Source organism: Vitis vinifera, chromosome 8 (assembly GCF_030704535.1).
Source record: "Vitis vinifera cultivar Pinot Noir 40024 chromosome 8, ASM3070453v1".
Taxonomy (NCBI): Eukaryota; Viridiplantae; Streptophyta; class Magnoliopsida; order Vitales; family Vitaceae; genus Vitis; species Vitis vinifera.
Window position 1 is genome coordinate 11,511,304 of NC_081812.1, and position 20,081 is coordinate 11,531,384.

A 20,081-nucleotide genomic window follows, 5' to 3' on the forward strand; every position below is an offset into this window, starting at 1 on the left:
ATTGCTCAAAGTTTTCCGGAAACCAAACCCCTTTTTATTTGCTCAAAGTTGAAATATTTCAATTCCAAAACAATACTTACTCATAAAAAAATTGTTGAATCTTACTAATAAATGCCACCATTCATAAATATTTGTCTTTTATTTATCATTAGTTATTATAAAATTATTCTACAAGTAATTAATAATATTTCTAAAAAATATTTTTAACATTTTTAATATTAGAACGATAAAAAAATTTAAATATTAAAAAAATAAAAAAACATTTCCTAAAATCATTACATAAATCCTAAAATAATTTGGTAATTCAAAACCTTCAGCCTTCAATTTTTAAAAATATATATATATATGACTATTAAAATATGATAAGTCTTCTTTCATTAACCTTGTAAGACGAGTTTTACATAAAATATAGTTTAAAAATATATTTTGTAGAGGGTTATTTTAAAAAAATGGGAAAAAAAAAAATAGACGACCGTCCTTATGCAGAAAGCCTCCCTTGTCGGTGCGCTGACAAGTGTAATCTATGCAGCAGCTTGGAGTTGGGCCCCAGCCCAATTGTATAGGTGTGTTGTTGGGCCATTATGAAATTGGGCCTCAAAACAACAATTCACATCAACAACAAAATCTCTTGGGCCAGTCTCATGGGGCTTGGGTCACTTGACAAACTGTAGAAAAGTTCATCGTAGAGGAGCAGAAACTCTATACCAATGTGCTCCCAAAAGGCAACAAAGACCAGCAGAGCCCACAGGAAATTGAGACAACCAGCAAAAACCATGGAAGAGCATAGTTTTCTAAGCTCCACCTTCTTCAAGAACCTCAACTCTCCGAACTCGATTCAGCAGCTTTCCACAGGGTCTGGCATTGAGACTGTAAAAACAAATGCAAAGGAGGAGGATGATGATCAAGTGGGCACGTGATACTGTGAGAAGAAGATTCATGTCAACCTCAGCCGCTGCCATTGATTGGTGGGATCATGTGGGTCACGCCCCTAAGGACCCCATCATGAGTGTTACTGAGGCTTTTCTTTCTGATACCAGCCCCAACAAGATCAATCTTGGAGTGGTAGGTGTTTTGTTCAGTCTTTGGTTGCTTCTAGTGCTGTTGCACCAGCTCTGATGAGAATATACTGCGACTATGGCTCTTTTATGATTTAGGGGGCTTACAGGGATGATGATGGAAGACCTGTGGTTCTTCAGTGCGTTAGAGATGGGGAGGTAAAGATTGCGGGCACCGAGTTCCTGTGAGTTTCTGTCTTTTTCCTTTTTCTTCTTTCTGGGTATGATGGTTTTAGTTGTTTATGATTGAGATTTATCAATTAATTTTCTTTAATTCTTTTTGCAATGAATGAGAAAGGCCATTTGTTATTGGAAGAGTCTAGGGTTGTTCCATGATTTTAGAATGGCTGATTTGATGAACTTTTCGTGTTTGCTTGAGGTTGATAGGTTTGGCTGATCACTCTGCTTACCGTTCAAATGTTGGTGGCATTTTGTTGTTGTTTCTAAACTATTTTGTTTGTATCCATGTTCCCTCATCAATTCAAACCATACTTGAAAGAATGAACCCTTAAAACACTGAAAAATTGGCGATGCCCCTTTTGCGCAAAATGCTAGATGTTACGAGAAATTTTTCCCAATTATCATGAAGTTGAGAGTTGTGATAACGCAAGATTGGATTATGATTGTGTTTAATAGCAATGAAATATAATATTATACTGACTATGTGGTTCATCTGGCAATTGGGTACTTGGGGAATGAAACAATAACAGAATCTATTTTAATGAGTTAAAGTTAATAAATATTGTGGTATAGGTGCCCTTGTTATTAGCACTGCCATCATCGATTCCAGAGAAGCACAATGGCATTAGTATCTTCTGACTTATATTTGTATATCCATTATTATGGCATGGTGTACATGCTCTATTTATTGGCATATCTAATAATTGACTAGATATAGTTTCTTGTTCTTAAATATGGATGCATACTTTCTCCCAATTCCACTGCCAATTTTATTGCCGTACCTTTTCTAGTCTAATTTTTGGAGCCATTGGCAGGGAGTCAGTTTCAGCTTCAGTTAGTTCAAAACTAGTCGAGGAGAGTGTCAAGTTGATTTATGGAAAGGAGGCAGATTTCATAAAAGAAGGAAGATTTGCGGGGGTCCAAGCTCTCTCTGGCACTGGTGCTTGCCGTCTCTTTGCTGAGTTTCAGAGGCGTTTCTATCCTCAATCAAGAATATATTTACCCATTCCAACTTGGTCCAAGTAAAGCCTGTGCTGTATCCTCTCAATTCCTGCTCATTTTTAAGACTCCTAGCCTCCCCTGATCAATTATATTGTTGAAATCTTATGTGATTTTCTATAATTGGAATTGCTTGTTGCACAGCCACCATAACATCTGGAGAGATGCCCAAGTTCCAGGGAGAACCTTCCATTACTACCATCCTGACTCTAAGGGATTACACTTTGCTGCACTTATGGACGATATCAAGGTATAAGAATCTTCAAATGGATAGGATATTCACCAATTTGTAAGAAACTGATTACATCAGGCATTTTTTTCCAGAATGCTCCAGATCGTTCCTTTTTCTTGCTCCATCCTTGTGCTCACAACCCAACAGGGGTTGACCCAACTGAGGAACAATGGAGAGAGATCTCAAATCTTTTCAAGGTAAATAACAACAAGTCTTCTAAAGCATTTCCTTGATCTCTAAATTACCGATAGGTGCTAATTAATCATTTTCAGGTAAAAAATCATTTTCCCTTCTTTGACATGGCTTATCAAGGTTTCGCTAGTGGGGACCTTGACAAGGATGCCAAGGCTATCCGGATATTTCTTGAAGATGGACATTTAATAGGCTGTGCTCAGTCCTTTGCTAAAAATATGGGATTATATGGGCACAGAGTGGGCTGTCTCAGGTATAGACCACTAATCCACAGTTTTTTGTGAATGATTATATGTGTTTATCCACCTTAAAGTTTTGCGAGTTTAAAAATCAATAGAATGTTGGCTTTGATCCTTGAAAGCAACCCTCTGTCAGGGCAGTAACACCCTTCACATGGACCAAAGAGCATTGAACCACTAGTTTTTCCAACTACTTACATCCTCAAGCTATGGGTTTCAGATATTTTTTTAGTATGAGAGGCCAAAATGTCAGCAGAACTTCAATTATTGTCGCTAAGTCATCCATCTAACATTTTTAAAATTGAGGCACACAACTCAGAGGGATTGTTATTACACATGTTTTGAAAAACTAAACTTCTTCAAAACTATAATCAAATCTATTCCAATGCTCATTGATGATCAAAGAGTAGGGCGGGAGGATGGTTTGATGATGTTCCACATGCTTTATTGTTCCATCATACAACCATCTCAATCTGTAGTCAGATTTAGCTTCTTTAAGTTTTTTCACTTTTGCATCCTAATTTAATTTCTGCAGTGTTCTTTGTGTGGATGCAAAGCAAGCAGTTGCAATTAAAAGCCAACTACAGCATATTACTAGGGCAATGTACAGCAGCCCTCCTGTCCATGGCATATTACTGGTTTCAACAATCTTGAGTGACCCACATCTAAAGGAGCTTTGGAAAAAAGAGCTGAAGGTGGTAACTTTTACTTGTTTTTTTTTTTTTTTCCTATCATTTTCTATCCAAGATGGACTAGAAGATTCTGATTTGCCTTTAACCATACCCACTTTTTAAGGTAATGGCAAACCGCATTCATAGGATGCGGTCCACTCTACATGAAAGTCTCAAGAAGCTGGGTTCTCCCCTAAACTGGGATCACATGACTAACCAGGTTTAGAATTTAATTATCCAAATTTTATGGTCTCAAAGCATGCCTGAAAAAGATTTGACTAGTTGGATGGCAATGATCTAATGATGAAATCTACAAAAGTGCAGGTTGGGATGTTTTGCTTCTCTGGCTTATCCCCGGATCAGGTTAATAGACTGGTGAAGGAATTCCATATATACATGACTTATGATGGTCGCATAAGGTGATTAATCAAGCTCATATAAATGGTTATATCTTGTTTGAATTACCTTTTTGACACACCAATCTTTCTACTAGTTCTTTCTGCAAAGATCTTGTGTGAGCTGGTAGTCATTTAACCAATGAATATTTTCAGTTCATAGCTGAATATGTTGGGATCTTGTTTTGAATGTGTCTGGTGTTTCTAAAAGGTAAAGGAAATTTGGAGAATCTTTTCAGGCATATCCATTGTGAATTTGTAATATCTCACATTGACCAAGGGAAGAAGTTATGTAAATTATATATAGGTAGTGAGCTTCTCTTAATTAGGTAAATGCATTTTAAACTCATGAGGGTGCATTAAGCCCAAAGTAAATGATATCTGCACAGGAAAAGTAGTTGTTACAAATGGTATCAAAACCGATCCCCAACCCTGATAATGTGGGATTCTATTTGTGTACCCCTTAAGGGATTCTATTAATGTTGTATTAGCATGGGGGGTTAATTGTGATATTCCATATTTCTTGTGTCTACTGGGGGGTGATTGTGATATCTCACATTGGTACTTCTCTTAATTAGGTAGATGTAATTTGAAGCCATGAGGACCTATTAGGCCCAAAAGAAGAGAGTGGATTGGTACATCCATCATTATCCCAAGAGATAAATAATACCATTTATTATGGTACTGGTAGCAATATGACAACATCTAGCCTGTTTTGGTTTGCTGAGTTCCACTTAAATGCTTATGCATTATTTCTGCATCCAATATGGCATTTAAGGCACTGAATTGATTATTTAACTTGATTTGTTTGGAAAGATTGGTTATGATGTAACTTTTCAACAAAAGCATATTGTCTTATTCCCCTGGTTTTAATTATTGAATTAAATGGCTGTGAGACTGAATAACCTTTTATAAAATGTATCATTGGCAGTATGGCAGGTGTGACTACAAGCAATGTGAGTTACTTGGCAAATGCAATACATGAAGTTACTAAATTTGGCTGAGAAGCGTACATGTATTCTTTGAAAATGAGGAACTTCACTTACAGTCGATACCTTTTGGGAAGTGATATTGTATGGTGTACAAACATTTGAAAATGAGGAATACGAGGATAAAAATTGTGGCCCTTCTATTTTGAACTGTGGCAACTATGGAGTTAGAACAAGTCTGACTTCCCTCCAAATGCACAATTCCAATGTATTTTCTAAGCTTTGAAAGTTATTGTTTTATGAATAGGGACATGAACAGGGCCGGTCAAGGAGGGCTTCCCGTCGCCGTTTATGTCTATGAATTTATTTCTCATCCCTGTCTCATTTCTCGGCTTAGACTAGGTGGGATAGGGATGGTGAATTCTTGTTAAGGGATGAATTCGACCAGTCCAGGAGGGCTTCCATATATATATATATAAAATAAGGGTGGGGATGGAGACAGATTCCGCCTCCTCCCTGTTTTAGGTTTTATGAAGTTTTTTCAACCTCAATCCTTATTATGCTCTTTGTCCTTGTCCCATTAGGGACAGATCCCATGGGACCTGATGCAATGAATTTTTTTGTCCTCAATGACTTGTATGGTTCTGTAATTTTTCCTTGAATGAAAACAATTAGACAAGTACTTGTCTTTGATGGTGCATTGTGTTTCCCAATTTCATATTCATTGTTGAAATTTTCCTCCCAAATATTATTCCTGATATTTTAGGTTCCGTTAAATCCCCGTTCATAAACCTTCCACATGGTTTGCCTGGCTCCTTGAAACCCATAAAGATAAGGAAATACTAGAGGGAACTAGAATAACTTTTTCATGGACCACTTTCTTTTGATCACCTTCAAAAGTGAACTTTTTTATTGAAGTGGACACGCTCCCGCAAAGACCACCAAACGACAGACAAATTACAAAGAAAAAATGCAATCTTGAATGAGTATATCGGTGGTCTTGTATCCTTTTCATTCTTGGCTTTCTGGTCAGGATTCTCCAGCTTTTCTTTCATTAATTTAAAGTAAAGAATGAGATGCTGTGGATTTGTAGCACATCTCAAGTAGGTGGGTGAGCCAGCCCATAGAGATGTGATGGGGCACATGCCCTCTGTGACCTCCTTCCCTACTACAACACTTGCTGCCCTTTTCATCATTTCATTCTACCAAAAAAGGTTGATCCACTCTTAACCTGATGATAAAAATCACAACATTTCAGACTGACCATCTATTTTCATTGATGGGTTATTTTTGGTTTAGGGACAAACCCATTTTGTTTGGTTTTGTTTTAGCTTGTTTGGCGTATCATTTTATGCGTGAAAAATGGGCTGTGGTGAGTGGGTCGCCCTTCAAAAGCTGTCATATGGAAGGATTTGTCTCTGCTCGGTATTGAAGTAAGTGGACGGAGATGGACAAGGACTGAACATTCATTACCAATTAACATATTCATAAATCAACTGACCACCTATTAATATCTAGAGTGATTAAATATAAAAACAGAAGGTTTCCCCTCCCATTCATTATGTGTGGGGAAGACGAAGGCAGAGCAAAAAAGATTCCAAAAAGCAGCCAGGCCAAAAAATTAAATATCGAGATAGGAACCTGCATCCACCTTTCCTCTTGGCATTAAATAATAACAGAGACACAGTGACAGAGAGATTCATCTAACCACAATGCCTAGCTTCCCACAACCACCACCAAACACAACCCCCAGCATATGCCCTCCTTTATTTTCAGAATAGCCAGTGAGGCACATCTCAAAATGCCACCACGCTATTAATCTTAGTATATGATGTCCCCTGGGTTTGCTTGGGATATGAGCCCTCTAATGCTTACGCTTCCGTCTCTTTCTCCCCAAATGGTGATAATTGTACTTGATAATTGATAGCAGTTTCTTCACTCAAAAGGAGAACTGTTTTAAGTTTTGACTGCTGTGAGATTTACTAAATTGAGCTACCCACCCACATGCACAAACTATTGAAGAAGAACCAGAGATGGTGAAGACTGAAGAACATGATTTACATTCATTCTAAAAACAGAATTATTTTTTATTTTCTTTTCTTTTTCAGATCAACAACAGCTATAACCAGCATGCATTTTTTTTTGGTTTTTTTTTTTTTTTTTTTTGGTAGAAAACTCACTACCATAAAAGAAATGAGACCCCACTCAGAGAGAAAACAAGTGTTTAAACAAGAAATGGAGAATCTTTCTAGCTAACTTAGGCGGTACCTTGGCCAGATCCATGGCCGACCATGGACAAGAAAGCCTTCTTCATAACCACAACCGAGCAGCGCCCTCTCAGCCCGCTACCCATGCGAAAGCACAAGGTTGAAGTAGGCGAAACGGCCTCCTCTTCATAATCAGCTCCGGAATCAAACGATGATCTTGAGCTACAACACCGCCTCCGCCTGAGAAAGTTTGGAGTCAATGAACCAGACATGGATGATGAGCGCGGCGAAGACCATGACGAACAGGACGATGACAAGGAGGGTGATGATAGAACATTCGGTTTCTTAGGATTATTGTTGTTGTGGTTCATCCTTGGGAATATGGAGTGCAAGAGATTGGATCTTGAGTGCTTTTTGTTGGGCTTCTTGTCCATGGAATTGGAGTAGTAGGAAGGTGGAGGAGTGAGAGGAGGAAGAGAAGACTCACTGAATGTGTATTTAGGGGTTCCAGGTTGAGACTCCCAAGTAAATGGCACTGCACCAGTCACTCCTCCATAGTAGACTCTCGAGGAAGGGTTGGCCATGGAGCTCTCCTTGGACAACAGCCTGCTGAAGAACTTGTCATCTTCCTTGATTTGGAGCCGCTTTTGGGGCACATCTTGCTCACTTCTCAGCATCTCGGGTTCCTGGGATTGTTGGAAATTCTCTGATTCGCAGAGATTCAAAGATGGAGAAGATGGAAAAGGTGGAAAGTTAGCTTGCAAACCTTACATTGAAGTCATATAATATATATATACACACACACACAATGACTCATGCAAATTGATTATTGACTTTAATGCCACGTGCCACGCGTATGGTCATTATTCAAGGAACCATAAGGGTTTTGGTCTGAGTATGTACACTGGATTTGTTTCCCAACCAGTCAACAAATGGGCAATTAAAAAGTGAAGTCTTATTATATTACAATGTAAGAGATGCCTCACATGCATGTTTCTCGAACAAGAAGGGTTGGTTTATGGTTTATTGTTAAGGTCCGCATGGTTGGGTCTGTAGAAATAAATGATAGGGAAGGTAGCCTCATTGGTGGTCCATCTCTCCTTAAAAGCCTCTTCTCAGTTCTCACTGCTTTCTGGTTACATCACCCTCAATATAGATTTATTTTTTTGGACCCTTCTAACAACATATTTAGTTCTAGCCAAAGCACTGTGAACCAAGATTTGGAGTCTAAAATGTATTCTCAACGATCATAAACATAAGATTTTTTTTTATAGTAGGCCTTGTAGAATCAAATAAGAGTATCTTTTCTTGTTCTGATGAGAAGTGGTTGCCTATAATTTAGGGCACCACTCAAGAAAACGTGCTTCACCGAAAAGAATAGTGGAAAATGAAATTTGAAGCTTAGCAGGGCCACCATTAATTAATGTGTCGATTTTCCCAAGCAATAGGCAAGGACGCGAGATTGACTGGGGGCTGATCTGCTACGATGACTACCTCTACGTACAGTCATTCCACTATCATGGATGCCGAAATATTAAGCAAAAAATAAAAATGAAAACAACCTAAGGGAGATGAGAAGTCTAAAGAGAAGATCAGTGACATGCCCGAATGTGATTTGGTAACCGCAATTACTGCAGGGAACCCTGAGGTAGTATGGCAGTGATCTGTCAGGATGTGATTGGGTAATAGTGGAGCTGGAAGGCTACGAAAATAATGTATCCACCATCATTATACAACCACTGGGATCGCGACATATACAGCTTAGCGAGTAGTAGAAATGCGTGATGAGGATTACAAACGATTGTTTGCAGTAAAATGCCATCCCTGATAAACTTACAAAGTATATTCTAAGTCAGTGTATGTTGGAATTTGAGAAAACTGATCATTTTCTTTTCCTTTTATTTAGTTGCTGCCTGAATCTACATGCATTAGAATATTGCAGATGAAGCTAGTGAGATTAATACAGGGAGATGTTTGTGATGGGAAGGAAAAGAAATAATTATTATACATACCTTAAAGAGGACATAGAGTGTACTGGTCGTCAGTGGTGGAAATGATCACGGCATTCACCATTGAATGGCTGATAGTGAGGTACAACAGTGGCATTCGTAGTTGTTTTCATGGTATATGGGCCATGGGAAGGAAAAGTTGGTGAAGGGAACACCAGAAGAAAACAACGGCGAAGGGTGAAAAAAATTAAATAGTAGGGTATGAGCTAGATATAGATAGTGCTGTACGCCACTCAAACACACCACAAAAGAAGACCCTACATTTTGACCCTGGGGTGGATTGAACGATAGTGGATCCGACATTATTTGCTGTTGTGCTTGTGAATTTGGCTGAAGAATCTGCAGGTTTCCCAAGTCCAATGATTTCTATAGCGACCGCGGTTTCTAGTATGTGCTTGTTGGTAAGTTTTGGCGTCCCCAAACCTCTGGATCTATAAAACTAAAAGGCTAATCAACTGATTAATAGCAATTCCAACAGTGCCTGTTTTGGGTCATCCCACCTCTGGATCTATAAAAGGCTAATCACCTAATTAATTGATGGTTCGAACAGTCATGTTCTTGGTCATCCCATGAAAATGGAATACCATCGCCGACCTTACACACCCAGTGGGGCTCTCGAGATTCAAATCCATGTTTCGTATCATCCCATGAAAATGAAATATCATTCTCGGCCTTACCCACCCAATAGGGCTACGAAGACTCAAAATCACGATATTAGACTTGGGATAAGGTTTTACTCATCTCATTTGAAAATCAATTAATTGTCGGTGATATCAATCTAATCCTCGGAATTTAAGATTACGCCTATCCACACTTAGCTTGACCCAGAACCAATGGATTTTGACTCATCTCATACAACACACCCATCTCAAAGTTTTAATTGATCCTGTGTTTTATAACAGCCTAACCATCTTTGATCTTACATACCTCTGCGTCCCTCCTACGGATGTAGTAATTGTCTTTAAGACAAGGATTTAGCTATTTAATCTAAAAATGAATTAGAAGGATAAGGATTTAGCTATTCATTTGAAAATTAATTTATTAACCTTATAGATGCATTCAGTAGATAATATCTACACAATTAATTAAAAGCCCATCAATACATATAATCATTCATACTCATCTCAAAGCACCACCATCCGGAGGTAACCCACACTGAGATTTGACCCATCCAATACAGTGCATCTTCAGGTTTTAATTTTGCTAAAAGCAATTTATTTTTAGAATTTAAGTTATTTGTTTTTCTATTTTTTCATAAGTTATTTAAATTTTTTAATTAAAAAAAATCAAAATATTTAATTTTTTATAAATAAAAAAATTAATATATTGATCTTTCTTTACTTTTTAATACTTAAATAAAATATACACAAACAACCAACTCAATACTTAACGGTATTAAACATTAAAATTCTACTTAAAATTAAGTAAAAAAACAAACATCACCTTAGTGAATGTTTTTGGAGATCCCAAAGAATCATTAGGCCAAGAAGATCATCACCGTTCACCGCTACCCGTTCTTTCTGTTTCAACAGATTCAGTTTTGTATGGAGTGCTCCACTGTCCGGCCTGTTCAGAGTCAAGACTTCCAAGTTTCAGCTATATATAGCTGGGCCTTTTGCTGGGGCCTATTCAGAATTTTACCACATCAAGTTGGGCCCATTTGGGCTGATAGTGAACCCATTGTCTAAACCTTACAAGTTTTACTAAGAAAATGAATTTCGTGTTGGAAATACACAACTATGAAACTATAATTAAGTACAACTTGTATTAAAATTATGCTAAGTAAACTCCACTTTATTATGATGGGTTTAAGCTCCAATTAGCCTTCAACCCAAAGTCACTTGAAAGCCATGTAACACCATTCAACCACCACCACCCATTACTTTACGAAATATACATAGACTTACTTGACAATGTTACGTCCCTGATGCACTACCACCATGTGAATCTCTTGCTAGCCTAAGAATTAAATATGAACTACCTTTGTGGATTTGAATTAAACACGAAAGGAAAATTTATATTCAAAAAATTATAATGTACTTAAAGTCAATTCTAGAAACTTACAGAGATTTGGAAAGATTTTGCAAATATTTCCTTCTTTTTAAATTCAACTAGATTTGGAAAGTTTTTTCTGAAAACAAATCTACATTTAAATTGTCTCCAAATTTCTTACAATATTTGAAAAGTTTCTTTTTTTAATTCACAATTTAAATTTTTTTTCCAAGTTAATTTTATTATGTGAAGATATTTTCTATTTTTAAAAATTTTAATCTTAAGTTCCTTTTTCAAATTAATTTTATTTCTAATTTCTATATTTTCCAAATTAATTTTATTATGTGAAGAGATTGATGGAAAGTACTGAATTAATTTAAATAGCTTATTCCAAAATCGTTCAAGAATAGTCTCTTGAGGGAAATTGGCAGCTAAAAGTGAAGCTATAATAGCAGCAATGTCTGCAAGTGCATTCCACTTTAAAGTTATTTAACTTATTTTAAATTCAAATACTAAAGGCCAACGGCACTGAACCTGTAGGGCCAGCTTCTACATAACTTTCACAGCAACGGTCATCTCATCATGCCGGTACGCCCGTCGGAGCACTGAGGAGATTAAAAAGTGCAAAGCAAACTAAGGCTTGTCCTTTCATTTAGTTTTTTTTTTTTTTTTCTAATTATTATTATTCTTACTCACTTCCATGGAGACTGAGGGTCGGGACCAAGCCCTTTTCACTTGGACCCACGGCCTAGGATTTACATGTGACATTTGCTCAATTACCTCGATGGCCTAAAAGGGGAAGCAAATTTATATATAGGAAAGCAGGCGTCAAATGCTACAATCATTTATTTTTGGCAAACCTACGACTGCTATTTTCAGTTGCACCTAATCCTTCCGGGGGCTACATCGGTGGGTGTGGATGATAAAATTTCTTAATGGACACGCCAAATTATACTGTGGAATTGATGCCCATTAATACGGCACCCAAATTTGTAGAGTGGTCTAATTAATATTAAATCCTTCAAGTCATCTTCCAATTTCGAATTTATGATAAAACCATACAATAGGATAACGCCAATTCAATGTTGAATGTTTTGGGTCTGCAATATGGAGGATAAGTGCGACATAAAAGATGGGACATGCAATAATAATTATTAAATAAGATTTTAATTAATTAGTAGTGACATTTCCTTGGACACAATGCCATAATTTAATTCTCAGACGCGACATCATTGTTCTTAATTTCATAATTAAAAAGATTATTATAATAGCATATTTGGATTTTTACTGTGCCACCAAAGTGGAAAAACAGAGGGGTAACGTTTTTAGAAGGTTAACGCGATTTTGGCTGAAATCAAGGACAAATGTATTCACTGCTTCATTTGTCCGTTGGGCTGGTGGGAGCGTAAATCACACGCTCGTTAAACGCGTCGTTTCGAAGCTCTCACCTGTGAAGTCCTTTCCCATTAGGGGTAAAGGGGGAAACTCATTTTTTGTTTTTCCCCGGCTGCTTCCGTAAAATTTTTGGGAATTTGAATCCAAGTAGGGGCTTTTGGGGAAATTCAACTTAGAACGATTCAGAAATCAAATGGACGCTGTTGCTTTTTTTCCCTCTTTTATCTCTACAGAGACTGTGGGTGTGGAGTACTGAGCTTTGATTTTCGCCCCACTCACGCCGACATCATCATTCATCGCCTCCATTATAGCCCATACACTCGCATTCTCTCATCCCTAAATTCTAGAGTTTCGGTTTCTTGATCTCAGATTGTGTTTCTCAGCTGTTGGCTTTTTCAATGGCTGAAACCCTAAAGTTTGGTACTGGAGTGGAAGTTGGAAATAATGGTGTGGTTGATTCGGGCGTGAAAATGGGGAACCCGAAGGGTAGGAGTGAAGCGGGTTCGGAGGAGTGGAAGAAGGAGGGTGGGGGCAGGGGGGAGATCGACACGTCAGCGCCGTTCGAGTCTGTGAAGGAAGCTGCGAGTCGATTTGGTGGAATCGGATTCTGGAAACCCAGTCATTGCAAGCTCTCTGAAGCTGAGGTATGTTTATTGTTTCTCTATTCATTTTCCTCCCGTTTGGTTGGTAATCGGGAGGAGAGAAAATGAAGGGAAAATAGTAGGAAAATGCTCTACAGAACCAAAAACAAAAAAGGCCGTTTAAAGCTTTTTCCTTCTTTTTTTCCTCTCATTCTTTCTCGGGAACCAAACGGGGCTTTAAGTTCTGTTTTTCGGAGCTTCTCTGAGTGGATTGTTACTCTCTCTTTTCTTTCTGATGGGCAAATTTGAAGTTGAATATGAATTTGCAATTGCGATATGAATAGTTTCTTGTTCGTCGATTTCGATGGAGCAAACCATAAGAACAGGTTGCTTAAATATTAATGTATGTTTTTAAGCTTACCTGTGACAATTGAAATGCGATTCTTTGATTCGCTAACGTTAATTTTCAACCATACCACTTTTTGCCCCAAATGTTGTGGCTTGTGCTTTTTAAATTTAGTTGTGATTTTGCATCTAAGACAGGAGATCTGTCTTATGGAGCTATGGATCTCGTGCGTGGCTTCATATCATTAGCTATATGTATGGGAAACACAAAATTAAGACACACGGCGCCAATATAGGCTGTTGATATTGGCCTTTTCCTTTTTTATTTAAATAAGAGGCCCTTTTCTATTGGTGGACAAAATCATTGCTGAGAAGTTTATAGATGGAAAAGTTCATTCCCTATTTGGTCGGTATTGCCGCATTACATGGGTCAATTTTATAATTGTATTTTAATGTTAGTGTGCCGCACTAGAACATGGCCTTATGAGTGCCCATAAAAAACTTCCCAAATTTACCGTTAGAACAAAATGTAGTTGTTGGAACAAACTGTAAGACCTCGAATTTCAAATTCAGGAATTAACACAGGAAGTGAAGAAACTTGTCATTTAAGCTTCTTTTGAAAGAACCTTGCTTATAGAACTTCCCAAAAAAACATCCCATCACCCCCCATACCTTACAAAATCTTGAAAATGCTCTCAAAATGCCATTGTGAATCCATCCGGACCAAGAGCTTTATCCTCATAGAAAGAGGATAGAGCGGCGAAAACTTCCCCCTCAGGAAAAGCAATCTCCATTTTCCCTAAAGCATCACTACCCAAGGACACAAATAATATTCTGTTGGTGCTCAGTCTCCACTCCCTTGCCCCAGCAAGAAGGCTAAGAAAGACATTTGACATCCCCTTCTTTATATCTGCATCCTTTAAATGACCATTCACCCTTATTTTAGCCATGTGGTTTTGTCTTCTATGAGTGATGACCATTTTATGAAAGAATTAGTGTTTTTATTGCCCTCCTTTAACCAAAGTTCTCTTGATTTCTGCTTTTAGTAGGCTTCTTGTAGCCCACTTGTTGAACTCATCTTCCACCTCCATCCTAGCCTCTCAACCACTTCAACAGAGAGAATGACTTCCCTTCTGTTGGCATCCTATAAATCAATATGATTTAAGATCACAACTTTTCTGGTTGTGACATTGCTAAACACCTCTTTATTCCATAATTTTAGGTCATGCTTTAAAGCTTTTAGCTTAGCTTCTAGAATATTACTGAGGAGTCCCTAACATTGTAACCCATCCACCAGTTTCTAACTATGTCCTTGAATCTCTCTACTTTAAGCCACATATGTTCAAACCTGAAGGGCGTTTTACCCCTCCTCATCCTTCCTCCATCTAATAGTCACATCACACGGGATCACAGCCATATGACTGCATTCTTTTGTTAATGTGCTAAACCAGAACTTGGGCTTATGGTTGTGTCTTTTAAAGATCATCTTATTTTTACCCTTGAATAAAATATATGCTTTCTTCCCTCTCAAATTGGTAGGATATGAAAATTTTTAATCCTTGTTCAGATATAAACACATCAATGATAGAAGGCGCCTTAATGAAAGTAGGAAAACTATCAGGAATTTATCATCTGGAGAATATTTTAAATTGGATGAACTTGGCTCAACTTCATGTTGTTAGAAACTTCCACGGTAACTTAAAGGATCAGAACCCAATGAAAGCAACAAGAGCTGCTTTGGGAAGGAAGAATCATCTGGGGAGTTTTATTATACTCAGGTGATGATAGTTTGATGCATGCCTTGATATCAATCATGTCTGTGATTTGTTTCTCCATCAGATTGGTATGCTTCATTATAAGCCGGTCTAAAAAAAAATAAAAAATTGGAAAGTTGTCACTATGATACTTAGGAAAAATGTCTATGATACTTAGGAAAAAAGAACATTGGGAAGTTGTCATGTTGATACTTGGCTCCTACAATGAGCCCAAAACTATGATATCATGGTTTGGAACTTGCTATCTCCTAGATCAGGCCTACACTACTGCAGAATTTTCATGAGACCTGGATATCAAATGCTGGCATGTTATTCTGTTTGGTACTGGAGTTTTTCTTGGCCAGATAAAAAGATAAGTCATCATATTGTACCTGAGTGCAATCTTCACTGGTAGCACCAAGTAAATTTTAATAGTCATCTAGAAACACAAGTGAACTTGAGTACAGCATGAATTCATGTCACATACACGTTTAGATATGTGGTCATAAAGTTCAAACCTCCATCTATTTCTAAATTTGAAGCTCCTTCAACCATGCAACGCTGTGATATTGTGTGAAACTCTAGGAAGCTTCTTATGTTGCAACTCCACCAAATTTGGACTACCTGATTCTTTGTTTCTGGGGCTTCCATATCAGAAGCGTTTTTTTGAGGAACAAAAAAAAGAGACGTAATGGGTTTTCTTTGTGACATCTGTTTACTACTGGGGCTTCCATATTCATGCATTCACATATCAGACTGGCTGAATAGAAAATTATGAATTGTAGGCTTGGAAGCCTGCTAATTGTTTGTTTCTACTCTTTTTATATGATTCTATTTCTGAATAATTTTTTTAATAATAGCAGCGTGGAATTGAAGAGGTTGACATTGCTCAAGTAGAAGAACATGCAGCACAGTTGGAGAAAGATCTTATTTTGAAAGAAAGGGAAACACTTGATGTCTTAAAAGAACTGGAAGCCACTAAAATGATTGTAGAAGAACTAAAATTAAAGCTACAAAAAGAATCATCTGAAGTCACTGCAATTCTTGAGACAAATTCAGATGATAGGATTGTGACCCCCATTGTGCAAGAGGCAGAAATGAAACGACATGAGAATCCTGAAGCAGATCAACAGCATTTGGCCGGAGGTTTGATGCTGTGTCCATCTTCAGCCCCAGGTTTAATCTTAATGGAGCTAAAACAGGCTAAGTTGAACCTCACCAGAACAACAAATGATCTTGCTGATATTCGAGCTTCTGTTGAATCATTTAACAAGAAAATAGAGAAAGAAAGAATCTCACTTGAAAAGACCCGAGAGCGGCTAACTTTGAATTCCTCAAAAATTTCATCTCTTGAGGCGGAGCTAAATCAAACAAGATTAAAGGTACAACTGGCAAAAGATGCTGAAATCAAAGGCAGTTTTGACAATCCTATGGATATTGCAAGGGAGCTCCAAAAATTGACTTCTGAAGCAGAAGATTTCAAGAAAATGGGGGAAGCAGCAAAATCAGAAGTTTTGAAAGCAATCTCTGAGATTGAACAGACAAAAGCTAGAATAAAAACAGCTGAGATCAGGCTAGTTGCTGCCAAAAAAATGAAGGAAGCCGCTAGAGCTGCAGAAGTCATTGCTCTTGCAGAGATCAAGGCTCTATCAAACAGTGAGAGCTCACATGGAGTTCTCCTGCAAAAGCCTGATGGAGTAACTCTTTCATTTGAAGAGTACTCTGCCTTAACCTGCAGAGCTCGAGAGGCTGAGGAACTCTCTAAAGGGAAGGTAATTGAGGCCATGCTTCAAGTTGATGAAGCAAATATTTCAAAAGTGGAAATCTTGAGGAGAGTAGAGGAAGCTACTGAAGAAATCAAAACCAGTAAGAAGGCATTGGAAGAAGCTCTGAACAGAGTAGAGGCTGCAAATAGAGGGAAGCTGGCTGTTGAAGAGGCTCTTCGGAAATGGAGATCTGAACATGGTCAGAGAAGGCGTTCTGTACAAAACTCGACTAAGTTCAAGAATTCCTACCCAGCCCACCATCGGAGAGATTCCCGCATGCTTGATGTGAATGGACTGAATCTGGTTAGTGATGGCCCAAGCCCTGTTCTAAAGCCTACCCTATCAATAGGCCAGATACTGAGCAGGAAGCTTCTTATGCCAGATGAATTTGAGCCAGGAATCCACAAAGACAAAAGCACTGTGAAGCAGAAAATGTCACTGGGTCAAATGCTTAACAAACAAGGTGTTGACCTACCCTCCCATTGGAAGGCTGAGAGAGAGAGTGTTCCCAAGCAGTTTCCTGCCAAGAGAAAGAAGTTTGGGTTTGGTCGGTTCTCTCTCCTTCTGACAAAACAGAGTAAGAAAAAGAAGAAGTCAACCACAAATTCCAAATGGCATGGCAGCTACATGAATTAATCTAAGACTAGGGACTAACTTTCTTCTCCTTCCTCCTACTCCCATCCCTCTTTGGTTCTTCCTGGTTTGCAATTACGTTATCAAATGGAATCTCACCTGGAACTGGCTGTTGCCCAGACGCTTGTTAGTTGTATTTTTGTAATTTGTATTGCCCTAGCTTTCACCCATTTCAACGTGTAACGGTGCCCTAGCTTTCACCCTGTTGAAACTGGTATCGTATGAAGTAGCACCTACTATATGGTATTGACGCGGTTGTACAAAAGGAAGAAAAGGGGAAAGGTGATGAATTATTGCTTGAACAAAAGAAGTTTGATGTATTATCCTTCTGAATGTCAATTTGATTCCTGTTTCATGCATGATCATATTGAGCCAATGGTAACTTACAGCATGAATATTAAAATCTGGAGGCCCATCTTGGGACTTTTTCAATATACAAATTGTTAGGGTATATTGACAACTTTGAGTCATGCTCATCTTGCTCTTACTCCAGGCTTGTATCCTAGCACCGAGACTCTGCCCATATCGAGTATCATTTCAGTCGGAGAAAGGATGCTTGAGAAGCTCTTAGATGTTGGATTTATCTGATCATCGAACCTTTTCCAATTCAAAGACGTGTAAGTCTTTGGAACCAAGCTCACTGATGATCTTAACAGTCCACGAACTTGAGAAGTTAGTTTAGTCAATTCCTAAACTCTAGGACTGTTGTTAGAATTTGCCAAGTTATCAGATTAGTTAAGAAGTTTTTAGCTTCTAGTTAGTTCCAAATGCTTATTCAGAGTTCTCGTAATGTTTTTGAGAAGCTTTTCACAAGTTCCAATCTTTCGAGGTTTGATTATTAGCAATAACATCAAATAGCACCGCACGATTTAGAGTTTGTTTGAAAGTTGAGAAGTCGGGGATGATTTTGAAATGGGTTAAAAACGTTTTCTAATGCTTATAAGTAAATTTTTTTACCCACAAAATAAAATGAAAATCAGGTGTTTGAAAAAAAATTTAAAGCACTTTTTAAGAGAGTGGAGAATCACTTAAATTAATTCATAGTCATCGATTTATTAGATGATTATTTAAAAAAATAAATAAAATTATCATACGATACATTATTAAGAGTGTGTTTGATAATGATTTTAAAAAATATTTTTAACTTTTTTAATACTTATGTGATAAAAAATTTGAAGTGATAGAAAGATTAAAAACACTTTTTAGAATTACTATCAAACGATTCTAAAAGTGTGTTTGACAGTGATTTTCAAAAGTTTTCTAACATTTGTAACATTTGAAAATATTCATTTTTTAAGTAATAAAAATGTTAAAAATATTTCCTATAATTATTGTCAAACATATTTTAAAAGATAGCACTTCTTAAAAGTGTTTTTAACTCTAAAAACATTTGAAATGTTTTTTAAAAAAAAACTTGTGCTTGGTGACATTTGAAAAAATATTTTCAAAAGTTTAGAAAAATACTTGAAGCAATGAAAATTGCTTTTTCAAAGAAATGCTTCAAAGAAGCTTCTTATGCCAGATGAATTTGAGCCAGGAATCCGATAAAGACAAAAACAGTAAAAGAAAATGTCACTGGGGTCAAATGCTTAACAAACAAGGTGGTGACTTACCCTCCCATCGGAAGGCTAAGAGAGAAAGCGTTCCCAAGCAGTTTCCAGCAACAGGAAAAAAATAAAAAAAAAAAATAAAAAAAAAATATTAGATATTTGATAAAATTTAAAAAATATTTTTAAAATTATTTATAGTGTTAAAAAATTATTTATAGTATTTTTTGGAAAAATAATTTGGGACGATTCTTCTAAAAACACTTCTTAAATAAATGCATTCATTAAAAAAATATTTCAAGCAGAAAGACTCCCACACGCAATAGAAATATGGGTTTGGTCCATTCTCACTCCTGATAGAACAAAGTAAGAAAAAGAAGCCAACCACAAATTCCCAATGGCATGGCAGCCACATGAATTGATCTAAGATTGGGGACTGTCTTCTCCTTCCTCCTATTCCCCATCCCTCTTGGGCTCTACTGGTTTGCAATTATGTTTGCTAGGGTTGGTAACGTGTTTTATCGGATGGTATTTCACCCATGTCTGGCTGTTAGTTGTATTTTTGTAATTTGTATTGCCCTATCTTTCACCCATATAAATTAATGTTGCCCTATTGAAACTGGTATTGTATGAAGTAGCACCCAAAAGGAAGAATAGAAGGGGAAAGGTGATGATATATTGCTTGAACAAAGAAGTTTGATGTGTCAGACCCCTCTGAATTTCAATTGATTCCCGTTTCATGCATGGGCATATTGAGCCAATGGTAACTTACAGCATGAACATTATAATCTTAAGGTCCATCTTGGGATTTTTTTCAATATACAAATTGTTAAGGTGAGTGCATCAGTCCCTGCTTGTTGCTCGTCTTGTATTGTGACAACTATGAGCGTTACTCATCTTGCTCTTTCTCCAGTCTTGTGTGCTAGCACTGAGGCTGCCCATATTGATCATCATTCTGTC

The 20,081-nt window shown here is 37.4% G+C and overlaps 3 protein-coding genes across 4 annotated transcripts; 2 read left to right on the forward strand and 1 right to left on the reverse strand.

Annotated features, from left to right (window-relative positions):
• Window positions 1-715: 715 nt before the first annotated feature.
• LOC100243028 (aspartate aminotransferase, mitochondrial) lies at window positions 716-5,196 on the forward strand. Its single transcript, XM_002266390.5, has 10 exons — window positions 716-1,062; window positions 1,155-1,240; window positions 2,051-2,257; window positions 2,379-2,484; window positions 2,559-2,663; window positions 2,739-2,911; window positions 3,433-3,592; window positions 3,693-3,788; window positions 3,893-3,987; window positions 4,895-5,196. The coding sequence occupies exons 1-10, from the start codon at window positions 880-882 to the stop codon at window positions 4,965-4,967; spliced, it is 1,284 nt and encodes a 427-aa protein (XP_002266426.2). The 5' UTR covers window positions 716-879; the 3' UTR covers window positions 4,968-5,196.
• Window positions 5,197-6,948: 1,752 nt separating this feature from the next.
• Window positions 6,949-7,874, reverse strand: LOC100253378 (uncharacterized). Its single transcript, XM_010655055.3, has one exon. The coding sequence runs from the start codon at window positions 7,774-7,776 to the stop codon at window positions 7,150-7,152; it is 627 nt and encodes a 208-aa protein (XP_010653357.1). The 5' UTR covers window positions 7,777-7,874; the 3' UTR covers window positions 6,949-7,149.
• A 4,798-nt stretch (window positions 7,875-12,672) lies between these two features.
• LOC100265320 (WEB family protein At2g38370) lies at window positions 12,673-17,933 on the forward strand. Of its 2 annotated transcripts, none has more exons than XM_010655054.3 (2): window positions 12,673-13,139; window positions 16,036-17,933. In XM_010655054.3, exons 1-2 carry the CDS (start codon window positions 12,894-12,896, stop codon window positions 17,575-17,577), a joined length of 1,788 nt encoding a protein of 595 aa, XP_010653356.1. In that variant the 5' UTR covers window positions 12,673-12,893; the 3' UTR covers window positions 17,578-17,933. The 2 variants fall into 2 exon arrangements, with proteins under 2 accessions (XP_010653356.1, XP_002266471.1); XM_002266435.5 differs by having other exon boundaries at window positions 12,675-13,139; window positions 16,039-17,933.
• Window positions 17,934-20,081: the final 2,148 nt, after the last annotated feature.